This window comes from Mirounga leonina, unplaced genomic scaffold (assembly GCF_011800145.1).
Source record: "Mirounga leonina isolate KUSES-001 unplaced genomic scaffold, KU_Mleo_1.0 Mir_53, whole genome shotgun sequence".
Classification (NCBI taxonomy): domain Eukaryota; kingdom Metazoa; phylum Chordata; class Mammalia; order Carnivora; family Phocidae; genus Mirounga; species Mirounga leonina.
In genome coordinates this window covers 101,181,587-101,207,050 of record NW_023270807.1, presented here as the reverse complement: position 1 = coordinate 101,207,050, position 25,464 = coordinate 101,181,587, and the positions used below count along the sequence as shown (strand labels likewise).

Genomic DNA, 25,464 nt, shown 5'->3' with positions numbered 1-25,464 from the left:
TGGCTCAGGTCATGATTCCGGAGTCCGGCGATTGAGCCCCATGGTGGACTCCCTGCTCAGTGGGGAGTCTGCTTCTCTCTCCCTCTGCTGCACCCCCTGCTCATGCTCTCTCGCTCGCTCACTCTCTCAAATAAATAAAATCTTAAAAAAAAAAAAAAAGTGAACCAGTTAAACTACAGGTGGGTCCTACCCCACTAAGTATTTTTTAAAATTCCATCTTGAACCGACTTCCTCTCCCATAGTGCTACTTTTCTTGCTTGCTCATTTGCTTCCTTGCTTTTATAGGAGAGAGTGAACTATTTCTTCACAAATCCGAATTTCATGTTCTTAATAAAAGATGATAAAAACACGGAGCGCTTGGGTGCCTCAATCGGTTGGGCATCTGTTTTCAGCTCAGGTCATGATCCCAGGGTGCTGGGATGGAGCCCCATGTCAAGCTCCCTGCTCAGTGGGGTGGCTGCTTCTCCCTCTGCCGCTCCCCCTGCTTGTTTTCTCTCTTTCTCTCTCAAATAAATAAATAAAATCTTAAAAGGAAAAAAAACATGATAAAAAAATCCATTCTCTGGAAAATGTAATATATTACACCATAGCCCACACTGTGGCTATGAAGTCAATACATATATACAGTCGTGTTTTAACTTATGTTGGAAAGTATCTACAAACAATTCTAATATGCTCACTGTTTTAGTAACTTAATGTTTAAGACAGGAACACATGTAGATAAGAGTAAATTCAAAATGTGCAGCTTTATATAAACATTTTACAAAACTTTTTAAAAACACTTAGCAAGGACATAGACCATAACCTCATTTATAAGTGACATAATTTAAGAACTGCTTTGGCAACATGTATAATACACATTATCAGTTTCTTTATTACATAGACCTCATATTTAATCTTCCCTTCTTGACTTTCTCCCACTGGAAAATAAAACCAAAAAGATTTTCAGTACAATTCATTTTATTATACCATCAAGAAAACATTTCCAGGTTTATTACCGATTTCAGTTTCAAAGCAAACTGACTGAAACTTATAGCCTTTAATATCTAGTGGTCATCAAAAAATTGGTAAGTATATAAAAAATTAACTTAGTACTGCAAATTCAATGCACAAAAATCTTTTCTATCTAAAGCATTTTTTAAAAAACTGCAGAACAATCTAAAAATCTGTTCATTTAAAGCGCTTATGTATTAAAATAATATATTTCAGTTGGTTATGGATATCACAAATAGAATGTAAAGGGCATCAGTTCTTCAAATATCATTTGTTTCATTCTGTTTGATTTTGAGTTTCCTGCTATCCATTGCACAGGTCAATCAAAATACGAATGCGTGCAAATTAAACAGGTTATTTAAAATGAAATAAAGTTCAAGGAGAACAAAATTTAGAATTAACTTACGAGGTAATCTTTACTTTCATTGTTCAAGTATCACAGTTCTAAGAAATGCCTCTCTTTTCAAAGCCTATTTCATTTAAGATGTTTGTCTTCACAGAGCCCTTATTTCTAGAGCCTCAAAACAAGTTAAATAAAATCCCATGCTTCCTAGAATATTAAATACCATGCAGCATAGCATTAAAAGAATGTTAACTAACTTTAAAAGCAGAATTCTTATATTTTACTTTCTGACCAATTAAAAATAAGTTCATTAAAACCACTTGAAATGATGCATTTAACTTGAAATAAATTACTAAAATTCCAACATAAACGTACATGTCTATAACTAGCTCAATCCATCTATCGCCCAAACAATGTAGTGGGGCAAAATGCCCAAAGAGAAAGCATCCAGAGCATATGGAAATGAACACTGAGAAGCCAAGCTCCCCAGAGCTGATGCAAAGCAGCCATGGGACTCAAATCACACACTCCTTTTGGGGATGCGAAGTGTCTGTCATCTCTCTCTACACAACTTGAGTTCCTAAAGCAAGTCAGAGTGGACCATCAAACTGAAATACCCCATACTTGCCAGTGGTCATCCAGCTGGGCTCAGAGGCTATGTACTGTTCAGCCTGCCCCGGCCACAGCCCAACCTGAACCTCAGCTTTTAAGGTTCGTATGCTGCAGAGAGGGGCAGGATGGAAGCCGCGCAGAGCCTGATGAAATGGAACAGTAAATTCCCACTTCCTATCGCCTGTCAACTTCCTATAGTTCAAATCACCCTTGAATAAAATTAAATGTGCCTTCTGTAGTTCAGCATACAAGTCAGGAGCAACCTGAGACATTACGCAGAATTCATGAGGCAGAGTCCAAAATATATGATCATGGTAAACCCATCTGCCCACTTTAATATAGGTTTCCCAGTCAGCCCCACACTTGGACATCCACTTATGATTAGACCCTTTCACTTGTTCAATTAACCAGTTAAAATCACGGATAGTAGCATCAGACACAAACCACGGAATAGTTTTTCCATAAAAATGGATCTCAGTAGCCAGTTGAGCAGACAACAAAAAGTCAGCTAAAACTAAATCTGTAACAAGTTCAAACCCAGAATTATCCAGAACAATATCTACTCTGGTAATAGATGCTTTTCCTCTTGTTTTCTTGCAGTTGTTAAGCAGTGACCAAAGATGTTCCATGTCATTCACTAAGATCAAAGGTTTTAGTTCCTCCAAAGAATTCATTATGTTGGTTTTCTGAGAACTGGTTTCCCCGCCTGACAGAGACAGATCACACTTATTCCCCCACAGTGAAATCTGAAAAAGAAAAAGTATAAAACTTTTACCCTTGTTTTGAATAACCAACAAAAACTCTATTGTGTAAAATGTGGGGGGAGAGGTTGCTAAAACAATTCATAAAATTCATTTCTACAACATGCTTAATATAAAATATCCACCAGATCTACACCTCTAATAATGCAAAGACTGTGTTTCCATCATCATGTATAAACAAGGTTAAGACAATGAAACATTTAATTGGTCACTATGTAAAAATTTTTCTAAAACACTGGTTTGAATGATGTTAACGATCTGTATGGCTTAAATCAGAATGATTTTGCATCTTGCAGATACTAGAATATGATCACACTGTAAAAAGAGGCTACAAAGTTTATTTAAAAATCCAAAGTCAAGAGAAAAGTAAGTTCCCTTTTCCCTCCTCACATTCCTCCCCAAACTGCTCAGTTTCTTTTACTAGTTGCATAACATTAGGACCAGGCAAACTCTCTGGGATTTAGGTCTCTTACTTGAAAAATAAAGAAATTGGGCAATGTGATGTCTAAAGACCCCTCCAAATCCAATCATCTATTACTCCACTTTAAATTGAAATAATACTTCAAGTTTATTTTATAGAAAATGGTACATAGCCCCCCTTTTTAAGCTATAATTAAATTACATGTTTAGGATTACAGGCTCTAGAATCAGACAGATGTGGGTTCAAATCCCAGCATTTCCAGTTAACAGCCATTGGTAAAGTATACATGCTCCCTAAGGCTCAGGTCCCACAATGGAAAAATGACATAATACCAGCACTTACCTTGTAGAGTTACTATGAGTGGTGACATGATACGTTTAAGTAACACACCCAAGACTCCATAAATATCAGCCAAAACAGACTCTACCTCGTGTGATTCAAAATAAGAGGAAAATGCACATTCTAAGAATATTATTTTTTTAAAAAGACAGATGAATGGATGTTTTTAAGTACGAGGCTTAAATAGGAAGTGTCCATCTGATGCAGAAACACAGCGTTGTGGGCGACGGCACCCTTCAGCTGACATCAGGGTCTCTGTCCGCCGCCCGCACGTTTCCCTCGCACCATCTTCCAGTTTGTAATTCCGTGTTGAGTTGTGCCATTATTTGTCTATATTCCCTTGAGATTACAAGCTCTATGATAGCAAGGATTGTCTGTTTTCCTTGCCATCACAGGCCCAGCATCCAGTTTGACAGAGCAGGTGCTGAGACGTTTGTGTGGACAGTGGGGGTGTTCCCTGGCTTCTAAAAACAGATCAACGTTCCCTGCAAACTAAAATACTTTCAGGTTTCTTATAGGAAGTTAACCTGCTAGTCATCATGAGTACTAACGGAAGGCAACTTTGGCCTCCTTTACTTGGCCACATTCGGTGACAGAAAAGAGTGGTATTCCTTCTTCTTCACAACTTACTATACTCATGGGACAAAGACATACTCAAAGACTGTCCCCCGAAACAATGGGCCAGCTACAGGTAAGGATTGACATGTTACTGCTTTTCTTTTTTCTTTTCTTAATTCTAAACTAAGCATAAAGGATAGTTCCAACTGGGGGAAATAACTAAAGCTTATTATTTAACAATACCCTGACAACTTTTCTTCCAAACTCAAAATAAGCCTTTCCCTCTTAATCATGCAGCTTACTCTGCTTGCCCTCAAAGTTTTATCAGGATTCTGCAGTCTCTACTTTCAAAGTATTTCCAGAATACCGGTGACAAATTTTAACACCTCTTCTTGGTCCAGTCATCCCTCCCTGAGTCATGTTAATAACAGACTTCCCCAATGTCTAGCCTTGTACCCCTTCAGTGTGTCCTGAGAAGTAATCCTTGAAGGAAGTCCATCCTTGTTACTCCTCTGATGAAAACGCTCTAATAGCTCCCCAGTGGTGGCAATGTGAGTACAAATGGAAATCTTACCTTTGCTCAGGAGGCCTCCGTGGCCCTTCCAGGCCCCTCACCTCACTCATTTCCTGCGGGATCCCCGTGCAGTTTCTCTCACGCACCTGCCAGTCCCCCACCTCAGGTACCCTGGCAGAACACTCTCCCAGACCTGCATGTGACCCACTCCCTCGCCTGCTTTGCCTGTCACTTTCTGAGGCCCTTTCCTGGCAGCCCCACTTAAAACTGCACCCCTGCATCTCCCCCAACATCCCCATTCTCCTGCCCTGCTTTCTCTCTCTTCATGGCATTTCCTAATAGCATCTTTTTCTGGAAATGTTTCTAACTTTTTCTGGGAGATGAGGGCTGGGGATACTGTTGTGTAAAACCCCACATTTTCAAATAGTTCTAATAACACATCTTAAGGATGTGTTCGAATGAGAATTAAAAACTAAACTTAATGCAAGACTGGTGAAAAAATGTAATAAAACCATATTAAAGAGGCCACTGACCACCTGAGTGTTTTCACCTGATGATAACCGCAGGCTGGTGCTCCACGCTGACACGACTGAATCTACTTTCATTCTCACGTCAAATGACAACGTATACGGTGCCATCCTCATTTAACGGAGAGATTAAGTAACTTGCCTCAGGTCTAACAACAAATAAGTGACAGAACCAGCATCTAAGTCCAAGTCAGGCTAGGCCGACCAAATGACTGTGGAGTATTCTCTCAAGAATGACAGAGGCTATGTAGCCAGAGGACTCCTGTGCCACTAAAATCACCTCCAGCTGAAGAGATTTCAAAACTCATTTTCAGAGATTAAGTGGATTTTCAGCTCTTGAATAACACTATTACTAAAGTGATAAAAAATGATCAATTATAAGTTAAATGACAATATATACACATGCTTTGTTGTTAAGTCAATGCCACTTTATTTTTTAACTGTTTAAACACACAAACATACTCAGGAGATCAATTATCACATTTACCTGAAGAAGTCTGAAAAATTCATCTTTCAGCTGATTTTCATCTAGGTCTCTGATGGTTGTTACCACCTCTTGTAGGTGAGTACACAAAGCAATGATAGATTCCTGCGACTCAAAGAAATTTTGGTCTTTTGATTCTTTAAATACATCAAAGTCATCAATTGGTGGACTACAGGAGGAGAAAAACATATAGAAGAAACATTTATATAACTCTGTACCTTTTTTTTTAACATTTGGGTAATTGCAGTTCTTTAAAGGAAAGAGAGTAGAACCTTCTAATCTCAAAACTTACTGGTAATAGATACTGTATGAAACATAAATCAAGTTACAGAAAAATGAATAATTATCAAATTACACAAAATAAATCAATTTAATCAAATTACACAAAAATAAATATCCAAACTCATTTTAGTTAACTGTTAGAAGTTCCCTAATCAAATATTTTACTGGAATTTGAAATAATTATAGTGATATATCCATAATCATTACCCAGTTAGGGTTTCCAGAGCAAAAGTACAAAGAAACAACATTTCAAGATAATTGCTTTAGTTTAACAAACATTTTTTTGGGTGCTAAATGTGGCAGAGTTCCATGAAACAAACCTATGAATATCAATATTTGAACACAATATAGTAATTACCAACAGAGTCAAACACAGAGTACTATGGGAACCCAAAAACTACTTGAGAGAAATCATAAAATATTAACGTAAATTTTATTATAACAAATTTTGACCACATATATGTAGTTCTCTGGTTTTGACCAATGGTGGTATGTGTCAGGGCTTTATGCTGTCCAAAGAGAGATCAAATGATATTAATACTGGCCTAAGAACAACATAACGAGCAAGATATAAATAAGAACATCATAGACTTTAAGAACCAAACACAAAAGACATTCAGATCATCTGATCTTCTAAATTCGCAACTTTTTCCAAGGGTCATCTACCTTAGGATAAAAACAATGTGACTGATGTGGGACTGGCTTAAAAAACAAACACATACCAGAATTTATACATCCACACGATTGCTGTCTCCTCCCAGTCTCCCTGGGAAGCTACACCCTTATTCCAAGGATGCTGCCATTGCTCAAAGCACTTTGGGAATTTTCTTTAGAACTTGTGGCACATTATTGAAGGTCCTATCAGTGATAGCACATCTCTATCCTTTGGAGTTTATTTGGAGCCAAGTCACTCAGAGCAATTTCACTAGAATGACGTGTGTAAATGAAATGGAGTAATAGATTTTTTTTATCAAAAATGAAGGACTGGGCGCCTGGGTGGCTCAGTCGTTAAGCGTCTGCCTTCGGCTCAGGTCATGATCCCAGGGTCCTGGGATCGAGTCCCACATCGGGCTCCCTGCTCGGCAGGAGGCCTGCTTCTCCCTCTCCCACTCCCCCTGCTTGTGTTCCTGCTCTCGCTATGTCTCTCTCTGTCAAATAAGTAAATAAAATCTTTAAAAAAAAAAAAAATGAAGGACTAAAAAATAGACTAATTTCTTTTTTAGGCTGTACACTGGCTCTGAAAAAGTTAAAAGGCATTTTTAGCAGTGGCAGCCCTGCTGGAATAAATCAGTCTCTCAAGGTGACTTAAAAGATAAAAATTATTTGGATGCACAGGTTCAAGTGCAGGGGTCAGCAAACTGCAGCTTGCAGACCCCGTGTGGCCCACCACCTGTTTTGTATGACCTGTAAGCTAAGAATGATTTTTATACTTCTGTGTGGTTGAAAGAAAGAGTATTCTGTGAAACATGAAATTCAAATTTCAGTGTCCATAAGTACCGTTTCCCTGGAGCATAGCCACACTTGGTCATTTCCGTACCATCTGTGGCTGCTCTGCATCGCAAGGACACAGCCAAGGGGCTGTAACAAAGACCACGTGGCCCCCACAGCCTAAAATGTTTACTATCCCGCCCTTTACAGGAAAAGTTCACTAATCCTTGTTCTAATGTTTTATTAATAAATCACTAAAGCCATACCTCGAATTAAGAATGAGCCTTATTCCTTGTATTTAAGGGTAAACTCATATACTTATATATGATTTCCGATTTTAAAAACATTTGCTATTTTAGAATCTACTAAAGCTGTATATGTGCACAAACTATGACCCGGTGGTTCACTCCTAGATATACACCCAACAGAAATACATGTGTCTGCTCACCAAAAACATGTGTTCGAAGGTGTGTAGCAGCATTCTTCATAATAACCCCAAACTGGGAACTACTCAAATATTCATCAACAATAGAATAAACAGACTGCGATATATTCATGTAACACAATACGATATAGCAACGAAGATGATTTACATTTATATGCAACAATACGGATGAATCTCGCCAACATAATGCTGAGTGAAAAAAGCCAGACACAAAATTATATCCAATATAATTTCATTTAAATGCAGTTTAGAAACAGGCAAAACTAACGCAGGTCAGGATAGTGTTATCTTGACGGGCAGGAACGGCAGGGGCCATATGCAAGGCTTCTTTGGGGCCTACTAAGGTTCTGCCTCTTGATCTGGGTGCTTGGGACATAAGCATCTTCTGGTAAAGATTGTTGAACACTTAAGATATGTTCTGGATGTATATTATACTTTAATAAAAGCTTTAAAATGTCCATTTTCTCCATACTTTCATTTTTCAGTATCTGAAGTATATTTACTTATTTAAATTTTGCATATGACTGATATTTTGAATCTTGATTTAGATTACTCAACTATTTAACTCTGATAAAAACTAAAACATACATCTTTTTTTTTTTTTAAGATTTTATTTATTTGACACAGCGAGAGAGGGAACACAAGCAGGGGGAGTGGGAGAGGGAGAAGCAGGCTTCCCGCCGAGCAGAGAGCCTGATGCGGGGCTCGATCCCAGGACCCTAGGACCATGACCTGAGCCAAAGGCAGACGCTTAATGACTGAGCAACCCAGGTGCCCCTAAAACATACATCTTGACAAAGAAAATTATGTTTCAGTATAAGGGGCAAAATCAACATAAACGTGTCTTAAAGACAATGTGTGCTTTGGGATCCTAGAAAAGTAAAAACCGTTCTTTGGTCACTGGAGTTATCACTGGCCCAGGACAGGAATTCCTCCTCGGAATTGGACATTTAAAAACTTTCAGTACTAGTTCTACTGTAAGGTATTTCTTCCTTACACTGACCTAACACCTGAGTTCTGGTACAAATTCCCTGACTTTGAGTGTCTGCCACAGAGATCACCTGAGGAGAGTTCTACATCTATGACTAACTAACATTCTTGTTCCTGCAAATTAAAGCTAAATTTTGCCTCGACCCCTTTTAACAAGCTGTTCCCAAACCAGTAGGTATCAATCTAGGATGTGCAGAATCTCCCTGAGGCGTGGAAAGAAAAACTGCTGCCCAGGTCCCACCGCACACAAATTAAACCGTCAATGTTTATTTTAATATAATGATTTCAAACCCTGTATGTTAAAAAGCAACAACAAAAAAGTCTCCCCCAACTGGGTTATAAATGTGGAGCCAGGTTTGTAAACCTCTACCCTAATTTTTTTAAATTCTGAACCCAATCTACCTCTAAAATCAAACTCAGAAACATATTCCTTTTACCTTTCTAACTTCCAAACTCCCCCAACCCCGTGCAGGGAGCCACCCCGTGTTTCAAAACTTCAGCAGCTTTGGCTCATACCATGGATGTTTTCCAGAATTATGAAACCATCACCCAGAATTTCAGACTCTCCTTAGACCTTGACAGACATCCAAATCTACTACTTGGAAAAAGATGGTTTAATGAGGGCTCTAAGCTGACTTACATAGACCAGGGTCAAGTACTGGCTACACCATTTCCTAGCCACGTTAACCCTGGGCAACTTATTACCAGCATTGGACCTCCATTTTTCCAACCGAAACCATAACAATACCTACACTTCACTGGGCTGCAAAGTAACTGGAACATAGCTGGTGTTCAGTACATGACAGCTCTTAGCATTGGCTCTCGTCTTGCTTAGGTGTTTCCCATGTGCCAGGCCAATGTGCTAGATATTTAATAGTGTATTTTGCTTTTAGAGCAAAAGTTCTAAAATACATTTATTCAGCAGTGGGTGCAGGATGAGACACAATTAATTTAATTAAATACACTTATTCAGCAAAAACAACAAGTTGTGACATTAAAAAATAATTTCTAGGGGCGCCTGGGTGGCACAGTCAGTTGAGCGTCTGACTCTTAGTTTCGGCTCAGGTCATGATCCCAGGACCCTGGGATCAAGCCCTGCATTGGGCCTGTGCTGAGCATGGAGTCTGCTTGAGATTCTCTCTCTCCCCCCCTCCCTCTGCCCCTCACACTTGTGCTGTTTCTCTCCAAAATTAAATTAATAAAATCTTAAAAAACAGTTTTTAATTAAAAAATAATTTCTAAAGATTAAACAGAAAAAGCTAATGAATACACTCAAATTGTTTCCCCAAATAATTTTTTTGTTTTACCATTAGTGCTGGTTTGATCAATTGCTTTTAATTATTCTTTCCTATGTTTAGGGACAGATACCAAAGAATTCCTCTTATTTAGCAAACCTGTATTTTTGTAACCAGTGACCTAAAAGGATGATCCACATTACATTTTCTTCTGCTTTCTAAATCAGTTCTGTATCAGATTTTTCCTAGGAAAAATTAAATTAGTATAAATAAGCCTATAAAAAGTGATTTTGATATGTATATAACTTTTAAAATCTGTCTCTAGCCATTTAAAAAAAGGGCTAAAAATTAATTAAGATAGTGCAAAAACACTGTAGTGATTCACTGTTCTGTTGACTCCTCACCCCAAATTAACTGACATATTATCTATTTTTATAAACAAAACAAGCTTTATCCTGTCGTTTTACTGAAATAATTTTTTCAAATTGACATTTTTTGCTCAATACAATTTGTTTTACTCCAAAAGTCTTCATAAGAATTTTTAATTAGTTCCCACTTCAGATATTGTATCTTTTTAAAGATTTCATTTTTAATAATTTCTATACCAAACGTGGGGTTGGAACTTACAACCCTGAGATCAAGAGTCGCATGCTCTACTGACTGAGCCAACCAGGCACCCTCAGATATTTTATCTTACATCTATTCTGGGCAACTGGGTTGTAATTGCCAAGAAGCTCTTATATCAGTAACATCTGCGGAAACATCCAATACTGCCATTAATACCTACTGAATGGAATTCTGGCTTCCACTGGTTTTTATTTTTAATCTTATCATTTTATAATTTCAAAAAAGCACTAAGTCATCTAAACATTTATTATTTGATGTTATATACTTACCTCTGGATAACTGCTTCATGAATTCTACGATACAGGTAGCATTCTACAAACAACCAAGGTGAGTAAAACCACCTGGGTTTTCCATCATTTTCATTTAAAAGACTCTGCTGATATTCTATGTATTGATTCCATATGTCAGTATCAACAAAATCCTCAACAAAAGGGATTATTGGTTTATCTGTTTGCAATTCATTTCGTAATTTAGAAAGAAGAGAAATTGCTTTCTTTTCGGCTTCTGTGCCTTTCTGCAGAAACATGAAAAAATTTTTAAATACTTAAAAAATATGTGAATAATCTATATTTAAATATATAATTTATATATGTAAACAGTTAATTCATATAGGAATAAGCCCTCTAGGATAACACATTTTTAAAGTCCTAAACTAAAGAAAGAAAAAAATACTAGATTTCAAAGCTACATTTTATGTCTTTTACGAACTATTATAAACATTGAAATTCAGAATTGTTAAGTAGAAAATCAAAGAACACACACATTATCCTGTCTTATCTATTCTGCCTTTTTTGTTTAAGTTTCTTCCAAGGAACCAGAGTACTCTAAGGAGGGAGGAATGATCCTTACCAAAGACAGAAAACTGTTATTGTGTTTCTGTTAAAGAGTTAACAAAAAATTAAAGTGAAAACACAATATTACCTCTCCATGTTTCTCAAAAAATTCACTTTTATGTCGATGCAATGTATCAATAGCCTTGGTTAAGATCTGTGGTATTCTGTCTTTAATTGTAAGATATGCAAACGATCTAGAAAAGAGAGTCACATACACAGTATATTACTTAGCGTTAATACCAGCAGATTGGCCATCTTCCAGTTTCATTTGAATTAAAATTCCTTTTCATACAAGCATTATAAAGTAAGCCACCATTGTTGGACTATTATATCAAGACAGGAAAATTCGAAAACTTTTCTGGTGCTACATGTCATGAAAGCTAAGAACTTCTAATCCCAGATTCTCCCCTTGAGACTGTTCCATGATTATCTTTCCCATCCTCTTCCTTTTATTTTCTTGAATCAGAAACTAACTTAACAATGTGATAGGACAGAAAAAGGATCTATCCAAAAAAGAAATTAGGATCAAAGAATTTATACTAAAATTCAAACAGGCTCTTGTTGCAGGTTTAGTACTTACTAAGTGACTTCACATACTTAGACAAATGAGGCAACGGATGTAAAACTGTGTGAAAACCTCTAATGTGCTAGAACATCAGAAATGAAAGATATTTATAAACCTGCTTTTCTCTTTTCTCTTAGTCTCTGTTCTTAGCCAATTTTAATTCTCTTCAAAGGTTTTCTCTCCTGAATTCTCTACCTGCACAATGACTCCATCCATCCTACTCTGCCCTCAAACAAAATTAAGGCATGTTACCATCACACTCTCCCAACCAAAAAATCAGGAGACTTTCTAGAAGTGTCAAAGAATGAAAAAAGCTGGAGGAAAAACTTGAGCATACTTGAATTAAAAAAAAAAAAAAAATTAAGGTACTCTGGATTTTAGGCATACAAAAATCAAGATTTACAGATTATCATTTTATATATAATTAATTTTTAAGCAAATGCATGATTCAGTTATAAAGACTTCAGTAAGCGATGAAATTCTGTGCATTTTTAGAGTACAAAACTTAGCTGATCAGTTCATTTATATCTTCAGATCACCAGAGACAAAGTACAGTAGTTAAGTTTTGGGGGAGTCAGAAGTTACATGCAGATTTTCCAAAGAAGAGGGAAGGAGGGGGGTCAGAGCCCTTAACCTCAATCCACCCCCACCTTGTGTAAGGGTCAACAGTACTAAATTTCCTCAGAGTTTCGTCAAAGACCCGCATTTGTGAGGGTAAATTCCAAGGTCCGGGACTAAGGTAGAGCCAGAGGAACCTAGAGCTCAAAATTTAAGGTTCCACACACTCCCTTTTATTTTGCATGACTGAATGAGTGCCTGCTCCAATTTTGGGCCATTGGTGCCTCTCCAGCCTCAATCTACTCCCGTTAAGGTCAATTTCCTCTACGTGCCTTTTTTTTTTTTTTTTTTGCAATATTTTGCAAGACAGATCTCAAATATAAATTTGGCCGTTCAATTTATACAAATAAATATATATTTTGTATGGTCGTCCACAACTTTTATCTAGAAATCTGTGACATGACGCGTAAAAAGCGAAAAGCTGCAGGCATTGAGAGCTCACGAATTAATCTCAACGGCAATAGGAAGAAACATATTTCTCGATAGATCTGAGATTCCTAACTTTTGCAGAAAAATTTAGCCCTCCAAAAGTGCGTGCGAATGAATGAATGAATGTGTGAGTGTGTGTGTGTGTGTGTGTGTCTTCAAGCCACGCCGCTGTAACACCCTGAAAGGGGACAGAGGAGGCATAAGCTCTCAAGACAGTCATGAGTAAAACAAAACAGCAGCATCGGATCACTTGAAAGACAAGTTAACTGTTCGACATAAATTATAACACAAGCCTATTAAAAGGCCTGAACAAGGACAGTAGAGAGAAGCCGGGTGACCGGAGGATTTCGGCGGGGTGCACAGTCCGCTCCCAGCAGTCAGGGAGAAGGCTGGAAGCCGGTCCGAGTCCGCAGCCCGAAGCCCGGCGGACAGCCGCAGCCAGCAGGCTCGCCCCCTGCCCCTGGCCGCCTCGCCCCCCGCCCGTAGGAGGAGGCCGAGCCGACGCGCCGGGGAGCCGGGCCCGACGGCTGGACCGCGCGCCCCCGACCCGCCGCAACTCCCCTGATGGCTACCCAGAGGTTCCCGACGAGGCCCGGCTTTCCGCAGAAGCCGGGAGGAGGAAGAGCAGCGGAGGGACTGGGCGAGGAAAGCGACACGAACCCTTCGTCCTGTCCCGAGAGAGACGCCGGAGGCCCAGCCATCACCTCCCCCGGGCCGGCTCACGTCGCACCCACTGCAGGGAGAGAGGAGGTTCCGGCGCCGAGGAGGAGCTGAGAAAGGGAGGGGCATGGGTTAAAAAAAAGTGCTTTTGAATGAAGAAACTTTATTTGGTTCCCGTGGAAGAGACAGACAGCGGCCGGCGGGAGGACGAGGAGATCTTCCGGGGACGAGGGCGGGGACAGCGGAGGGCGACGAGAGCAGCGGAATAAGGAAGCGGGCGGAGGCGGAAGCAAGCGGGGACCGGGAGGTCCCAGGCACTAGGGAGCGGAAAAGGTCGCGGCGACGCGGGTCACGTGGTCCGGCAGTCACGTGCACCCGGCGGCTCCCGCTCCGCCGCGCCTGGAGTTCTGCGCGCCTGCGCAGTGCGGGCGCTGGGAGGGGTGCGGGCGCTGGGAGGGTTGCCGGCGCGGCAGTGCAGGCTGCAGGAAGCGGGAGGTTCGGCCCCCGCTCCTTGTTTCTTACCTGCGGCCGGGTCGCGGAAGCTTGCGCGCTTGGCACGTGCTTCTTCTTTTCCGGCGGAGAGGTTAGTGCACTGCCTTTCCCTACCCAGCTTGTGTGGGCGCTCACAGCGGTTCTCACCTTTGATCCCGGCCGCTCTGAACCGCTCGGGTCACAGGTTTCACCGGAACCGGTGCGGTGATCTTTGGTTGACTTAGCTGGGAGTAGAAAAGCACGCAATCCGTAAACACTTACTGAACCTTTTTTTGAGCCAGTGCAAAGCGCTTACCGCAGAGATTTAAAAAAAAAGAAAAATGAGCTTAAGGAATTGGAAGGCATGCTCCCAAAGATTAGCGCGTTATCCGTTGAATCGTAATCTGGCTGATAACTGTTTTCTTATTTGGTATTATTGTTAAGAAGTAGGAAATGTGCCCAGTAACTGAGTAGCTGCCTTGTATTTCATTTAGAAAACATGAATTAAATACCTACTGTATACTGGGCACTGTGATCACAGAAGACACAGCATGAAAGGAAGACAGATCTTATCCTCAAGAAGCTTACATTCTACGGAAGGGAGAGAGAAATCTGTTCTTTCCTCTTCTGTTTTCTACTTTAGCTTTGTCACTATTTTTTTTTAATTATTATTTTTTTTAATAATCTCTACACCCAACATGGGGCTCAAACTCACAGCCCGGAGATGAAGAGCCCCAGGCTCCACCAACTGAGCCAGCCAGGCGCGCCTACCTTTGTCACTACTTTTTTTTTTTTTAAGATTTTATTTATTTATTTGAGACAGAGAGAATGAGAGAGACAGAGAGCACATGAGAGGGGATAGGGTCAGAGGACGAAGCAGACTCCCTGCCGAGCAGGGAGCCCGATGTGGGACTCGATCCAGGGACTCCAGGATCATGACCTGAGCCGAAGGCAGTCGCTTAACCAACTGAGCCACCCAGGCGCCCCTTTGTCACTACTTAACATATATTTTACTGACTTACCCAGTTTATGCTCTGTCATCTCCAATGTGATGTAAGTTTCAAAAGGTGGGAATTTTTGTCTGTTTTATTTTCATGTGTATTATCAGCAATTAGGACAAAATCTGGCACATGGTAGGAACTCAGTTCATCTTTGTTATATGAATTGACAAATTAGAAATACAAGGCATTCAAGTGATGTTCAATGCAGTGGAGAAATACACAGGGGAGGAAGATAGTCGGTTGTGCATTTTAAATGAAGTGGTTTGAGAAGACTTCACTGGGTAGAAGTCTGTTGGAGCAAAGATCTGAAGGAGGTGAGGGAATGAGCCTTACAGATTCTTAGGAGAAGAGCATAAGGAACAGTCAGCACAGGGCGCCTGAGTGGCTCAGTTGGTTAAGCGACTGCCTTCGGCTCAGGTCAGGATCCTGGAGTCCCGGGATCGAGTCCCATGTCGGGCTCCTTGCTCAGCAGGGGGTCTGCTTCTCCCTCTGACCCTCCCCCCTCTCATGTGCTCTCTCTCTCTCATTCTCTCTCTCTCAAATAAATAAAATCTTTAAAAAAAAGGAACAGTCAGCACAAAAAGTACCCAAATCCATAGTGAATGGAGCAAAATGAGCAAGGCATAGAGCTGTAGGAGGTGTTAAGGTGGAGATAAAGGGCAGAGAATGTAGGACCATGCATCCATTTTAAGGTCTTTGGCTTTTATTTCAAGTAAGATGAGAGGCCAGCATCAAGTTTGGTCCAAGAGGAAAGATGTGATCCGACGTAGATCTTCAAAGGATTACTTTAGCTGCTGTGTTGAGAAGAATCTGTAGGAGGCGAAGAACAGAAACTGGGAGACCCGTTAGGTGGCTGTTACAATAATCATGGGAAAGACAGCAGCTTGGACCAGGGTGGTAGCAGTGTCCGTTGAGACCTGGTGCAAATAAAGCCGGTGGGATTTGCTGACCTATTGGGTATGGGGAAAGAAGAGGCAGGTGGATTGTAGGTTTTTGCCTTTAGCAAAGATGAGAATGTAATTGCTATTTTGTGAATGGGGAAGACTGTGGGAAGAATAGCATTTGTGGGAAGATTTCAGAAGCTCAGTATTAGGCATGTTATGTTTTTCATGCATATCAGAGTGGTTTAGGAATAAATATTTGCTATTTATCAGAGTGACTTAGGGATAAATGTTTGCCATTCATCAATGTGTAGGTTGCATATAAGGAGCTGAGAATAGAGAAGGAAAGTGGCCCAAATACTGAGCCATGGTGCTTTTGATTGTTGAGGGGATAGGAAAACACAAAAGAGATGGAAGGTACAACCAATGAGGTAGGAGGGAAATGGCCAGTATCGAATACCAGAAGCCAAATGAAGAAGGTGCTTCCAGGTGATCAACTAATCTGATGTTGCTGATAAGTCAGGTAAAATGAAGACGAGAAGTGACCATTGGACTTAGAAATATAGAGGTCATTGGTGGCCTTCACAAGTGGGTTTTGGCGAAGTGGTAGGGATGAAAGCCTGACTGAAGTGGATTCAAGAAAATCAGAGGAGTTAGAGACAGTTAATAAAACTTTTAAAGGAAAGGAACTGAGAGAAAAGGTATAGTGTATGGAAGGAAAGATGGGGTCAGGGGAGAGTTGTTTTTATAAGATAGAGAGAAATTAAAGCATAGTCATATGCTAATAAGAATATGCTGGAAAGGGACACCTGAGTGGCTCAGTCAGTTAAGCATCTGACTCTTGGTTTCAGCTCAGGTCATGATCTCAGGATCCTGAGATCAAGCCCCGCATTGGGCTCTGTGCTCAGCGCAGAGTCTGCTTGACCCTCTCCCTCTTCACTTCCTCATGCTCTCTCTCTCTGGGATAAATAAATAAAATCTTTTTAAAAAATGCTGAAAAGAAGGAAAAATAAATAGCATGGAAGAGAAAAGAGTTTAACCATTCCTACTAGAGGCAGAAAGGGATGAGACTTGGTGTGCACATGGAGGACCTGGTTCCAGATGAGACCAGGGGCAGCTCATCTGTGGCAGCAGAAGGGAAGACAAAATACATGGGCACAGAAGTAGTAGGTGGGCAGGTGGATCATGGTGAGAGCTTGTGGAAATTCTCTTCTGATTGTCAACGAAAGAGGAAGAAAGATCATTGTTAAGAATGAGAAAGGAAGAGGAGACATTGGAGGTATGAGGAGAGAGCACAGAGTAGACTCTGGTAGGGAAATAGGTTATGGTTGTTGAGCAGCATGAAAGGCGCTCCTGAAGGAAGTGGTCATGATTTTAAAGTGAGACCAGTTGGCATGGTTGGTTGGCTGGTTGTCTGTAGCCACGTCCAGAGGCAGGCACGTATTAGGTGAGTTATATTTAATTTCGATGGATGTGGTGTGACATGGGCATGTGGAAGAGAGAGGATGCAAGGGATCTGAGGTCTGTGGGGGAGAGAGAGATGGTAAACCACAGAATGTATACTGAGCGTGGCAAAAGTGAGGTGTGGGGAATGAGGGGCGCTAAAAGGGTGTTTGGATCATTAAATGGTTAGGTCCTGTTGGGGTTGAAGAACTGCTGGAATTGAGGAAGAGGAGTGAGTTTGAAACACCAGACATGGAGTTTGGAGTAGAATGCTTGAAACCGAGCATATGAGGTTGCAGTTGCTGATGATGCACAAAGCTTATGCAGAGCTTTCAGAGTAATTAACAATCTAATATACTTTTAACCTTTACAGTTAGTTTGTACAATTAAAATTTAACTTTCCTGAGATGTGCCCCAGTTTTTAACAAAACCTAAATTTTGTGTGTGTGTTGGACACCTAAAATGCTACATCTGTCTTTCTCTGCAAAGACAGAGAGAAAACACACCTCTTGTTTGTCCCGTCGCTTTTGCGTTCTTTGTCCTGGTGCTTTGTGTGGCCTCTGTGTGCAGGCAGTCTTTAGTTTCAAGGTAAGAATGTCCTCGAAGAGAGTAGGAGAACCAGTGTATACAAATTTCTAAAATATTTTATAATTAGTTTCTTTAAAACCCACTGGTTCAACTGGCAAGGAATAGTACTAATTAAAGGGGAACTATAGCTAGCTAGTTGGACTAGAACTAAACACAGAATTCCAGTTTTTGAGATATTTTGAAAGCAGTAGCTTCTAAACATGGCTGTGACTCGCCCTGGTCTTCTTCCTTCTAGAGGTAGGTAATATAGCACAGTGGTTACTGTATCATCTTTGGAATTGGAAAAGCCTCGGTTGTAATTATGCTTGTGTTTATTTTTTTTAACCTCATTCTTTTACTAGACTTAGGTTAAGGTGTATTTGTCTTGCAGATGTTTTTACAGAAAGATGCTTATGACCTATGGTGAGCGCTGTGAATTGTGTTAAGACTGATGAATCACAGACCTGTATCTCTGAAACAAATAATACATTATATGTTTAAAAAAAAAAAAAAGAAGAAGAAGCTAGTAGGAAAGGAAAAATGAAGGGGGGGAATCGGAGGGGGAGATGAACCATGAGACACTATGGACTCTGAGAAACAAACTGAGGGTTTTAGAGGGGAGGGGGAGAGGAGGATGGGTTACCCGGTGATGGGTATTAAGGAGGGCACGTATTGCGTGGAGCACTGGGTGTTATACCCAAACAATGAATCATGGAACACTACATTAAAAAAATAATAATAATTAATTTTTTAAAATATGCTTATTACCTAGGAGAATATTGTGTATATTTGAAAACATGTAAAAACAAAAACACCTTGAACTTCTAATTCTTTTTCTTTTAGCTTGGGATGTGGTAATGTCAGCCAGACTGTTCAGAGCCCTGGCCGGATCTCACTGTATTTTATCAAAAGTATGTCAATGCCAAAAACTTGTTCATCGAACATTAAAACCACTTAAAGAATTTGAGACTACAACATGCAGCACCATGACGAGAAGTCAAAATTTGGATTTGTTCTTTCCTGGTACAGCAGCTGGTGGTTTGAGTAAGTCCCCGGTCCTGGAAATGAATCGGAAAATCTCAAATACAAGCACACTCTCTCCATTAAATGCTGTGCATTGCCAAGATGAAAGAGTGCACCTTCCAACCAGGAAATCTTTTGGTACTCACAGGAAAGTGACTCACAAACCGAATCTATTAGGTTCTAAGTGGTTTATAAAAATATTAGAGCGGCATTACTCATCTCCATCAACAGAAACACTTGTTTCTAAACAAGACTTTCCGCAAATCAAGAGACCACTAAAAGCATCGAGGACCAGGCAGCCATCCAGGACCAACCTCCCAGTTCTGTCTGTGAATGAGGTAAAAATGTGTGGTGGGATGGGGCACCTGGGTGGCTCAGTCGTTAAGCGTCTGCCTTCGGCTCAGGTCATGATGCCAGGGTCCTGGGATCGAGCCCCGCATCGGGCTCCCTGCTCGGCGGGAAGCCTGCTTCTCCCTCCCCCACTCCCCCTGCTTGTGTTCCCTCTCTCGCTGTGTCTCTCTCTGTCAAATAAATAAAATATTAAAAAAAATAAAAAAGTGTGGTGGTGGCCCAAGGTGGGACTCGATTTCACGACCCTGAGATCATGACTTGAGCCAAAATCAGAGTTAGGCACTTAACCGACTGAGTCACCCTAGTGCCCCAGGGAATCAACATCTTAGTTTTAAAAATCAATAGTATGTATAAAGACAAGGTATAGGCAATTAAATATAAAAATATAGTTTATGAAAAGATTAGTTACTGACTTAAGGAAACTTTGAGGAAGAAGACTAGTATTAAGTCCAGTGTTGGAATCGTACTGTAAAAAACACCCATTTAGGGCGCCTGGGTGGCTCAGTCGTTAAGCGTCTGCCTTCGGCTCAGGTCATGATCCCAGGGTCCTGGGATCGAGTCCCACATTGGGCTCCCTGTTCGGCGGGAAGCCTGCTTCTCCCTCTCGCACTCCCCCTGCTTGTGTTCCTGCTCTCGCTGTCTTTCTCTCTGACAAATAAATAAATAAAATTTAAAAAAAAAACAAAAACAAAAAAACACCCATTTAAAAAAATTCAAACTAGGAATTCATCAAATTTAAAAAATCATTTTTTAGTAGCTATGCAGACAGGTAAGCACTCATTAGCCTGTGGTAACTATATGGGATTGGGTAGTGAAATGATATGGCAAGGTACAATCAGAAAAGAGTGAGAGGTTTTTGCTTTTTTAGCCTTTGAGGGCTGAAGGGGGCTTTTTTATTCACTGTTAAGAGGTTTATGGGAGTTTCTCAGCTACATTGCATTTCCCTTCTAAATGATCAATACTATTTAAGGTCAAGATTAAGCCTTTTGCTAGCTTTTGTATCTTGCATAATACCTAGAACGGTGCCTTATACTTAATAAATGTTTATTAAATTGGAAAAGAGAGAAGAGAAGCAAAGGGATCTTTGATGTCCATGGCCATCAGCATTAAAAATGAGAATGTAGAATATTTAAAGCTTGATCAGGCCTTCTGACTCTATCAGAAAACAGGTTAGACTGTCTTAAAATCTTGATTCTGAGAAGTAGACCCTGAGGATGTTTAATTTGTGTTGTTTTGTTTTGTTTTTTTTCTTACTGCATAGTTGACTTCCTTCAGAAAGGTCTATACATCTTCACTATTGATCCTCAGGTGATGAAGTTAGGAATTGATTCACTCATTCATTTTTTTTTTTTTTTTTTTAAGTAATCTCTACACCCAGTGTAGGGCTCAACCTCATGACCCTGAGATCAAGAGTCACATGATCTTCCCACTGAGCCAGCCAGGAGCCCCTTGGAACATTATTTCTGATGATCGTACTTTTCATAGGCAGACACAATCTTGAGCTGTGACGAGGTACTCTATCCCCAGAGCCAAAGACTGGCTTTTATCTGCCCCAGATGGAGGGCCACTCCTTTCCACATGGGTGTCATGGGGCTGGCAAACCCTTTGTGGCGGTATAGCCCTTTCTCCCCCTCTGGACTGAGACAGGAAGGACTCTGCTTTGTACCAGAGAGTAGGTGTGCTTTGTCTGGATCCCCACACAAGCTCCTGAGCTCGCCCTCTTCCTCTGCCACACAGCATGCTCCCAGAATTGACTGAATGAGGTTAATCACCCTCTCTACTGGAATCCAATCTTTACCTGGTGTCATTTGCAGAGATTAACCTACTAAGATACTCAACCCATGTGCCATTGGCTCATAGTTTATCAGGGCAACAGTGCTTCCTGTTGGTGTGTCCTGTCTCTCAGGAGGAGCCTGCTGGACGATGACAGCCACTGTTCTGAGCAGCATGGGGATGGGCACGAAAGGGAAGATGCCAGGTGCCTGCTCGTGGTTTTCAGAGGAACACCCTACTGTGTACTGCAAAGTTAACTAGTGGGTTAAGAGTTGTCTGTCTGTTCTTGGGTGGGTTTTTTAGAAAGCATCAGAATGTATTACTGTGGTAGAGTATCAAACTAGGAATTCATCAAATTTAAAAAATCATTTTTTAGTAGCTATGCAGACAGGTTTTTTAGAAAGCATCAGAATGTATCGTGGTAGAGCTAACACTGTTTTGTGTCGGGTACTGGTATGTGCACACATGCCTATGTGTATGTACTGTGTATACAAAAGGCTTTCTCACCACGGGAGGTGGTCAGAAATTTGAAAGGCAAAGCATCATACTGGTAATGTAAAATGTATTTGTGTTTTCTAACTTTTATCTGCAGTCTATACATAACAGGGAAAACATGCATTTTTCTTTCTGCAATATAGAAGCAACATTACAGTAATGCATTAATTTTCTTCAGTACTAGAATGTGAATTAAAATAAACTTTCTTTTTCAAGAAAAGTGTTCCATCAGAGTGTGTGATGCGCTAAAACAAGAATCGTATATAGATTTCTAGCCCCATCTGCTGGAACATGTTTTCTGTGGCCAGGAAAATGAAACACATATTGAAACACCGTGGCTTTCTTGGCTTTGGGTTTTAGGGTTTTGTTTTTGTTTTTTTAACATTTTAAAATAGAAAGGCCTAAACTTAGGTGTTAAATCCAGTAACTATTTTAGGTTAATTTGGCACAATAATTCGTTTATTTAAGAATGAGTTGTTGATCCCTATCCTAAATCCTGAAATTTGCTCTCTCTACATATAGATATGTGATTCATTATAAAAACCCAGAAAAAGACATGTATAAAAACAAAAGCTTCTCACAATGTAACAATATCATTAACGGGGGGAAAATAATGTGAACACACTCCATGGGCCTCTCTTTCCCTTTACCAAATGGATTTGAGTACAGTCTTGAAACATAAAGGATATAAAGCTAAAAAAAGATCTAACAAATCAAACTGAAGAACTTTATGCATCATTTATTAATAGAAGAAGCCATTGGTTAAAGAGAGACTGAGATCCGAGATGCACAAGGAGGATACAGAAAGTGGTGTGGCAAGCCAGATAAGCTGTGTGACCCTGGCCAGAACTGTGAGCCAAACCAAACATGAGACAGTGAGAGAGGGAAAGGTGACAATCTTCAGAAAGTCTGCAAAAATCCTTGGAATGGCTAAGTAAAAACAGATTGTGTTTTAAGATTTTTTTTTTTTAAGATTTTATTTATTTATTTGACAGAGAGAGACACAGAGAGAGAGGGAACACAAGCAGGGGGAGTGGGAGAGGGAGAAGCAGGCTTCCCGAGGAGCAGGGAGCCCAATGTGGGGCTCGATCCCAGGACCCTGGGACCATGACCCGAGCCGAAGGCAGACGCCTAACGACTAAGCCCCCCAGGCGCCCCTCAAGATTTATTTTTAATCTCTTTGGGACTCAATATATTTTCTCATGGAAGTAGTGACTGAATGCCTTGCCTTGTCCCATCCTTGAGAATGCAGAGTAGTATACCTTCTTAGCACGGACGAGGCTGGTCCGTAACAGATGATGGTGAAGCAGGCAAGAGACAGCAGGGAGTGGGAGGGCCTGGGTGCACTGGAGAACTGGGACCCCGTCCTCCACCTTAGTTGATCATTGCCAGATCTTGATCAAAAGTTGGTGGAAATCTGGGTTTTGTGTGAAATCTCAATTTGTTGTTGACGATGAATTCAAATCTTAAAAAGACTAGTTGGGTCACCTTTTGAGTTGGAGTTTACAATTCTGATTCTAGAGACAGTTGGCCTCCGCCACTTTCGGTACAGTTATGGAAAGATCATTCACTGGACTGGTTCTTGGACTGGGGCCCCCTTATTGCCTCATCTCTTTTTTTTTTAAATTTTTTTTAAAGGGGCCTTTTTTTTTTTTTAAGCTTTTACTTATTTACTTGACAGAGAGCAAGAGCACAAGCAAGGAGAGCGGCAGGCAAAGGGCAAGGGAGAAGCAGGCCCCCCACCGAGCAAGGAGCCCTATTTGGGGTCTCGATCCCAGGACCCTGGGATCATGACCTCACCCGAAGGCAGACGCTTCACCAACTGAACCACCCAGGTGCCCCCAATTTTTTTTTTTTTTTAATTTTTTTAAGTAGGCTCCACACTCAGCCTAGAGCCCAGTGTGGGGCTTGAACTCACAATGCTGAGATCAAGACCTGAGCTGAGATCAAGAGTCGGACGCTTAACCAACTGAGCCACCCAGGCACCCCTCTCCTCATCTCTAATCTTTTTTGTGCTTCCTGCTCTTCTCCATCCGGCCCAGACTAAGCATGTCAACTGTAGTAATCACAGAAATAATTCTCACATGCAAACTAATATACTGTGATTTTGCTTGGCAAGCTTCAGTAAATTTGTTGGGTCTCCTGCAGACCGAAGCCTGCCCACTGTGGCCATACCTGATGCCCGTTACCAGGATTCCTCTCTTTCATCCAGCTTAATCACATGTCCTGTCAGCTCTTTCTAACTCCATGGACCCTTAAAAGAACAGACAGTGCTAGCATTCTAAACCTTAAGCACGTAATTAATTCCTCTGTAACTATACTATCTGTACTCTGGCTGTATGGATCTATATGATTTGTACATCAGCATGTTCTTACCTTCAGAGTGACTCTGGGAATCAGCTTGTCAGATACCTACCTGCAAAAGGTGTCCTGCATTCATTTATCCTCACATTCAACAGCAATTGCTGTTGGTCTGACTTTCCTTTTTTTTTTCTTTTCTAATTAAGTTAAAATCATTTTGCCGATGAATGGATATTGGATTGATTTTAGGTTTTTCAGTTAGTGTGTATCCTCAGGTCCTCTGTTTATTCCTCTGCTACTTTTTAAGCCACACATTAAAACGGCATAACCGATTTAAGGAAAAGGCAAAGCAGAGTTAGGCCAATTCCTGAGATAGGGCCAGGAGTTAGATAACAAATGTGGGAGAGGGGAAGGAAGGAATATATAATATACGACTCTCCTGAAACTTTGTACTAGGAATGTAACAGAAAGGGAAAGGGTTTAGTGTTGAGATGAGTAACTCCTAGGAGTAAATTTTGATTCAGTGATTCATAAAGCTCTTTTAACTGGTGGTGGGCCAAAGCAGCATATGTATCAAATAAGCATAGAATGACCCACGTTCTGATTGGAAATATTAATTATGAACATATGAAAATTCAGATGTAAATTACTTGATAAACTTTTTCACCTCTCATAAGTTTTCATGGTTTAAACATACCCGTACATGCAATAGTAATAATTATAATCTCACAAATATTGACCATTTGTTCTAGCCCTGATTCTGAGCAATTGACATTCATCTGCTTGTTTAAACTTCACAACAATCCTATAAGGCATTTTGTCATTCTGATTTTTTTCTTAAAAACCATTCAGATTCTGCACTGAACTCATGAAGCCTTCACCAGTAGCTTTGAACTCAATGGACTTCATCCCCTAGTAAGAAATATATTCTACGGGCGCCTGGGTGGCTCAGTCGTTAAGCGTCTGCCTTCGGCTCAGGTCATGATCCCAGGGTCCTGGGATCGAGTCCCACGTCAGGCTCCCTGCTCCGCGGGAGGCCTGCTTCTCCCTCTCCCACTCTCCCTGCTTGTGTTCCTGCTCTTGCTATGTCTCTCTCTGTCAAATAAATAAATAAAATCTTTAAAAATATATATATATATATATTTTACGTTATATGGACTTAGACATGTGTAGGTGACAAAAAAAAAACTTCATGAAATAACATTTACCTGTACTGTGAATGATGTACTATAATAGTTTCTGTTTTGCTGTATTTAATTCTTTTTTTTTTTTTTTTAAAGATTTTATTTATTTATTTGACAGAGAGAGACACAGTGAGAGAGGGAACACAAGCAGGGGGAGTGGGAGAGGGAGAAGCAGGCTTCCCGCGGAGCAGGGAGCCCGATGTGGGGCTCGATCCCAGGACCCTGGGATCATGACCTGAGCTGAAGGCAGACGCTTAACCGACTAAGCCACCCAGGCGCCCCTGTATTTAATTCTTTCTAAAAGTTGGTT

At 40.6% G+C, this 25,464-nt stretch overlaps 2 protein-coding genes across 5 annotated transcripts in view; one reads left to right on the top strand and one right to left on the bottom strand.

Moving 5' to 3' along the window:
* Positions 1 to 942: 942 nt before the first annotated feature.
* Positions 943 to 13,824, bottom strand: ARMT1 (acidic residue methyltransferase 1). The gene is made up of 5 exons (XM_034991021.1): positions 13,665 to 13,824; positions 11,481 to 11,586; positions 10,829 to 11,073; positions 5,556 to 5,721; positions 943 to 2,694 (listed from the first exon to the last, which is right to left on the bottom strand). The coding sequence occupies exons 1-5, from the start codon at positions 13,703 to 13,705 to the stop codon at positions 1,927 to 1,929; spliced, it is 1,326 nt and encodes a 441-aa protein (XP_034846912.1). The 5' UTR covers positions 13,706 to 13,824; the 3' UTR covers positions 943 to 1,926.
* A 273-nt stretch (positions 13,825 to 14,097) lies between these two features.
* The window catches only part of RMND1 (required for meiotic nuclear division 1 homolog), a 42,581-nt gene continuing 31,214 nt past the window's right edge, over positions 14,098 to 25,464 (top strand). Inside the window, exons 1-2 of one of the 4 annotated variants that reach the window (XM_034991017.1) lie at positions 14,098 to 14,247; positions 18,871 to 19,388. In XM_034991017.1, the coding sequence (XP_034846908.1) occupies positions 18,885 to 19,388 (504 nt within the window). In that variant the 5' untranslated portion in view covers positions 14,098 to 14,247; positions 18,871 to 18,884. Of the gene's footprint in view, positions 14,248 to 17,820; positions 18,286 to 18,870; positions 19,389 to 25,464 lie in introns of those variants that run through there. The other 3 variants (XM_034991016.1, XM_034991019.1, XM_034991020.1) reach the window with 3 other exon arrangements.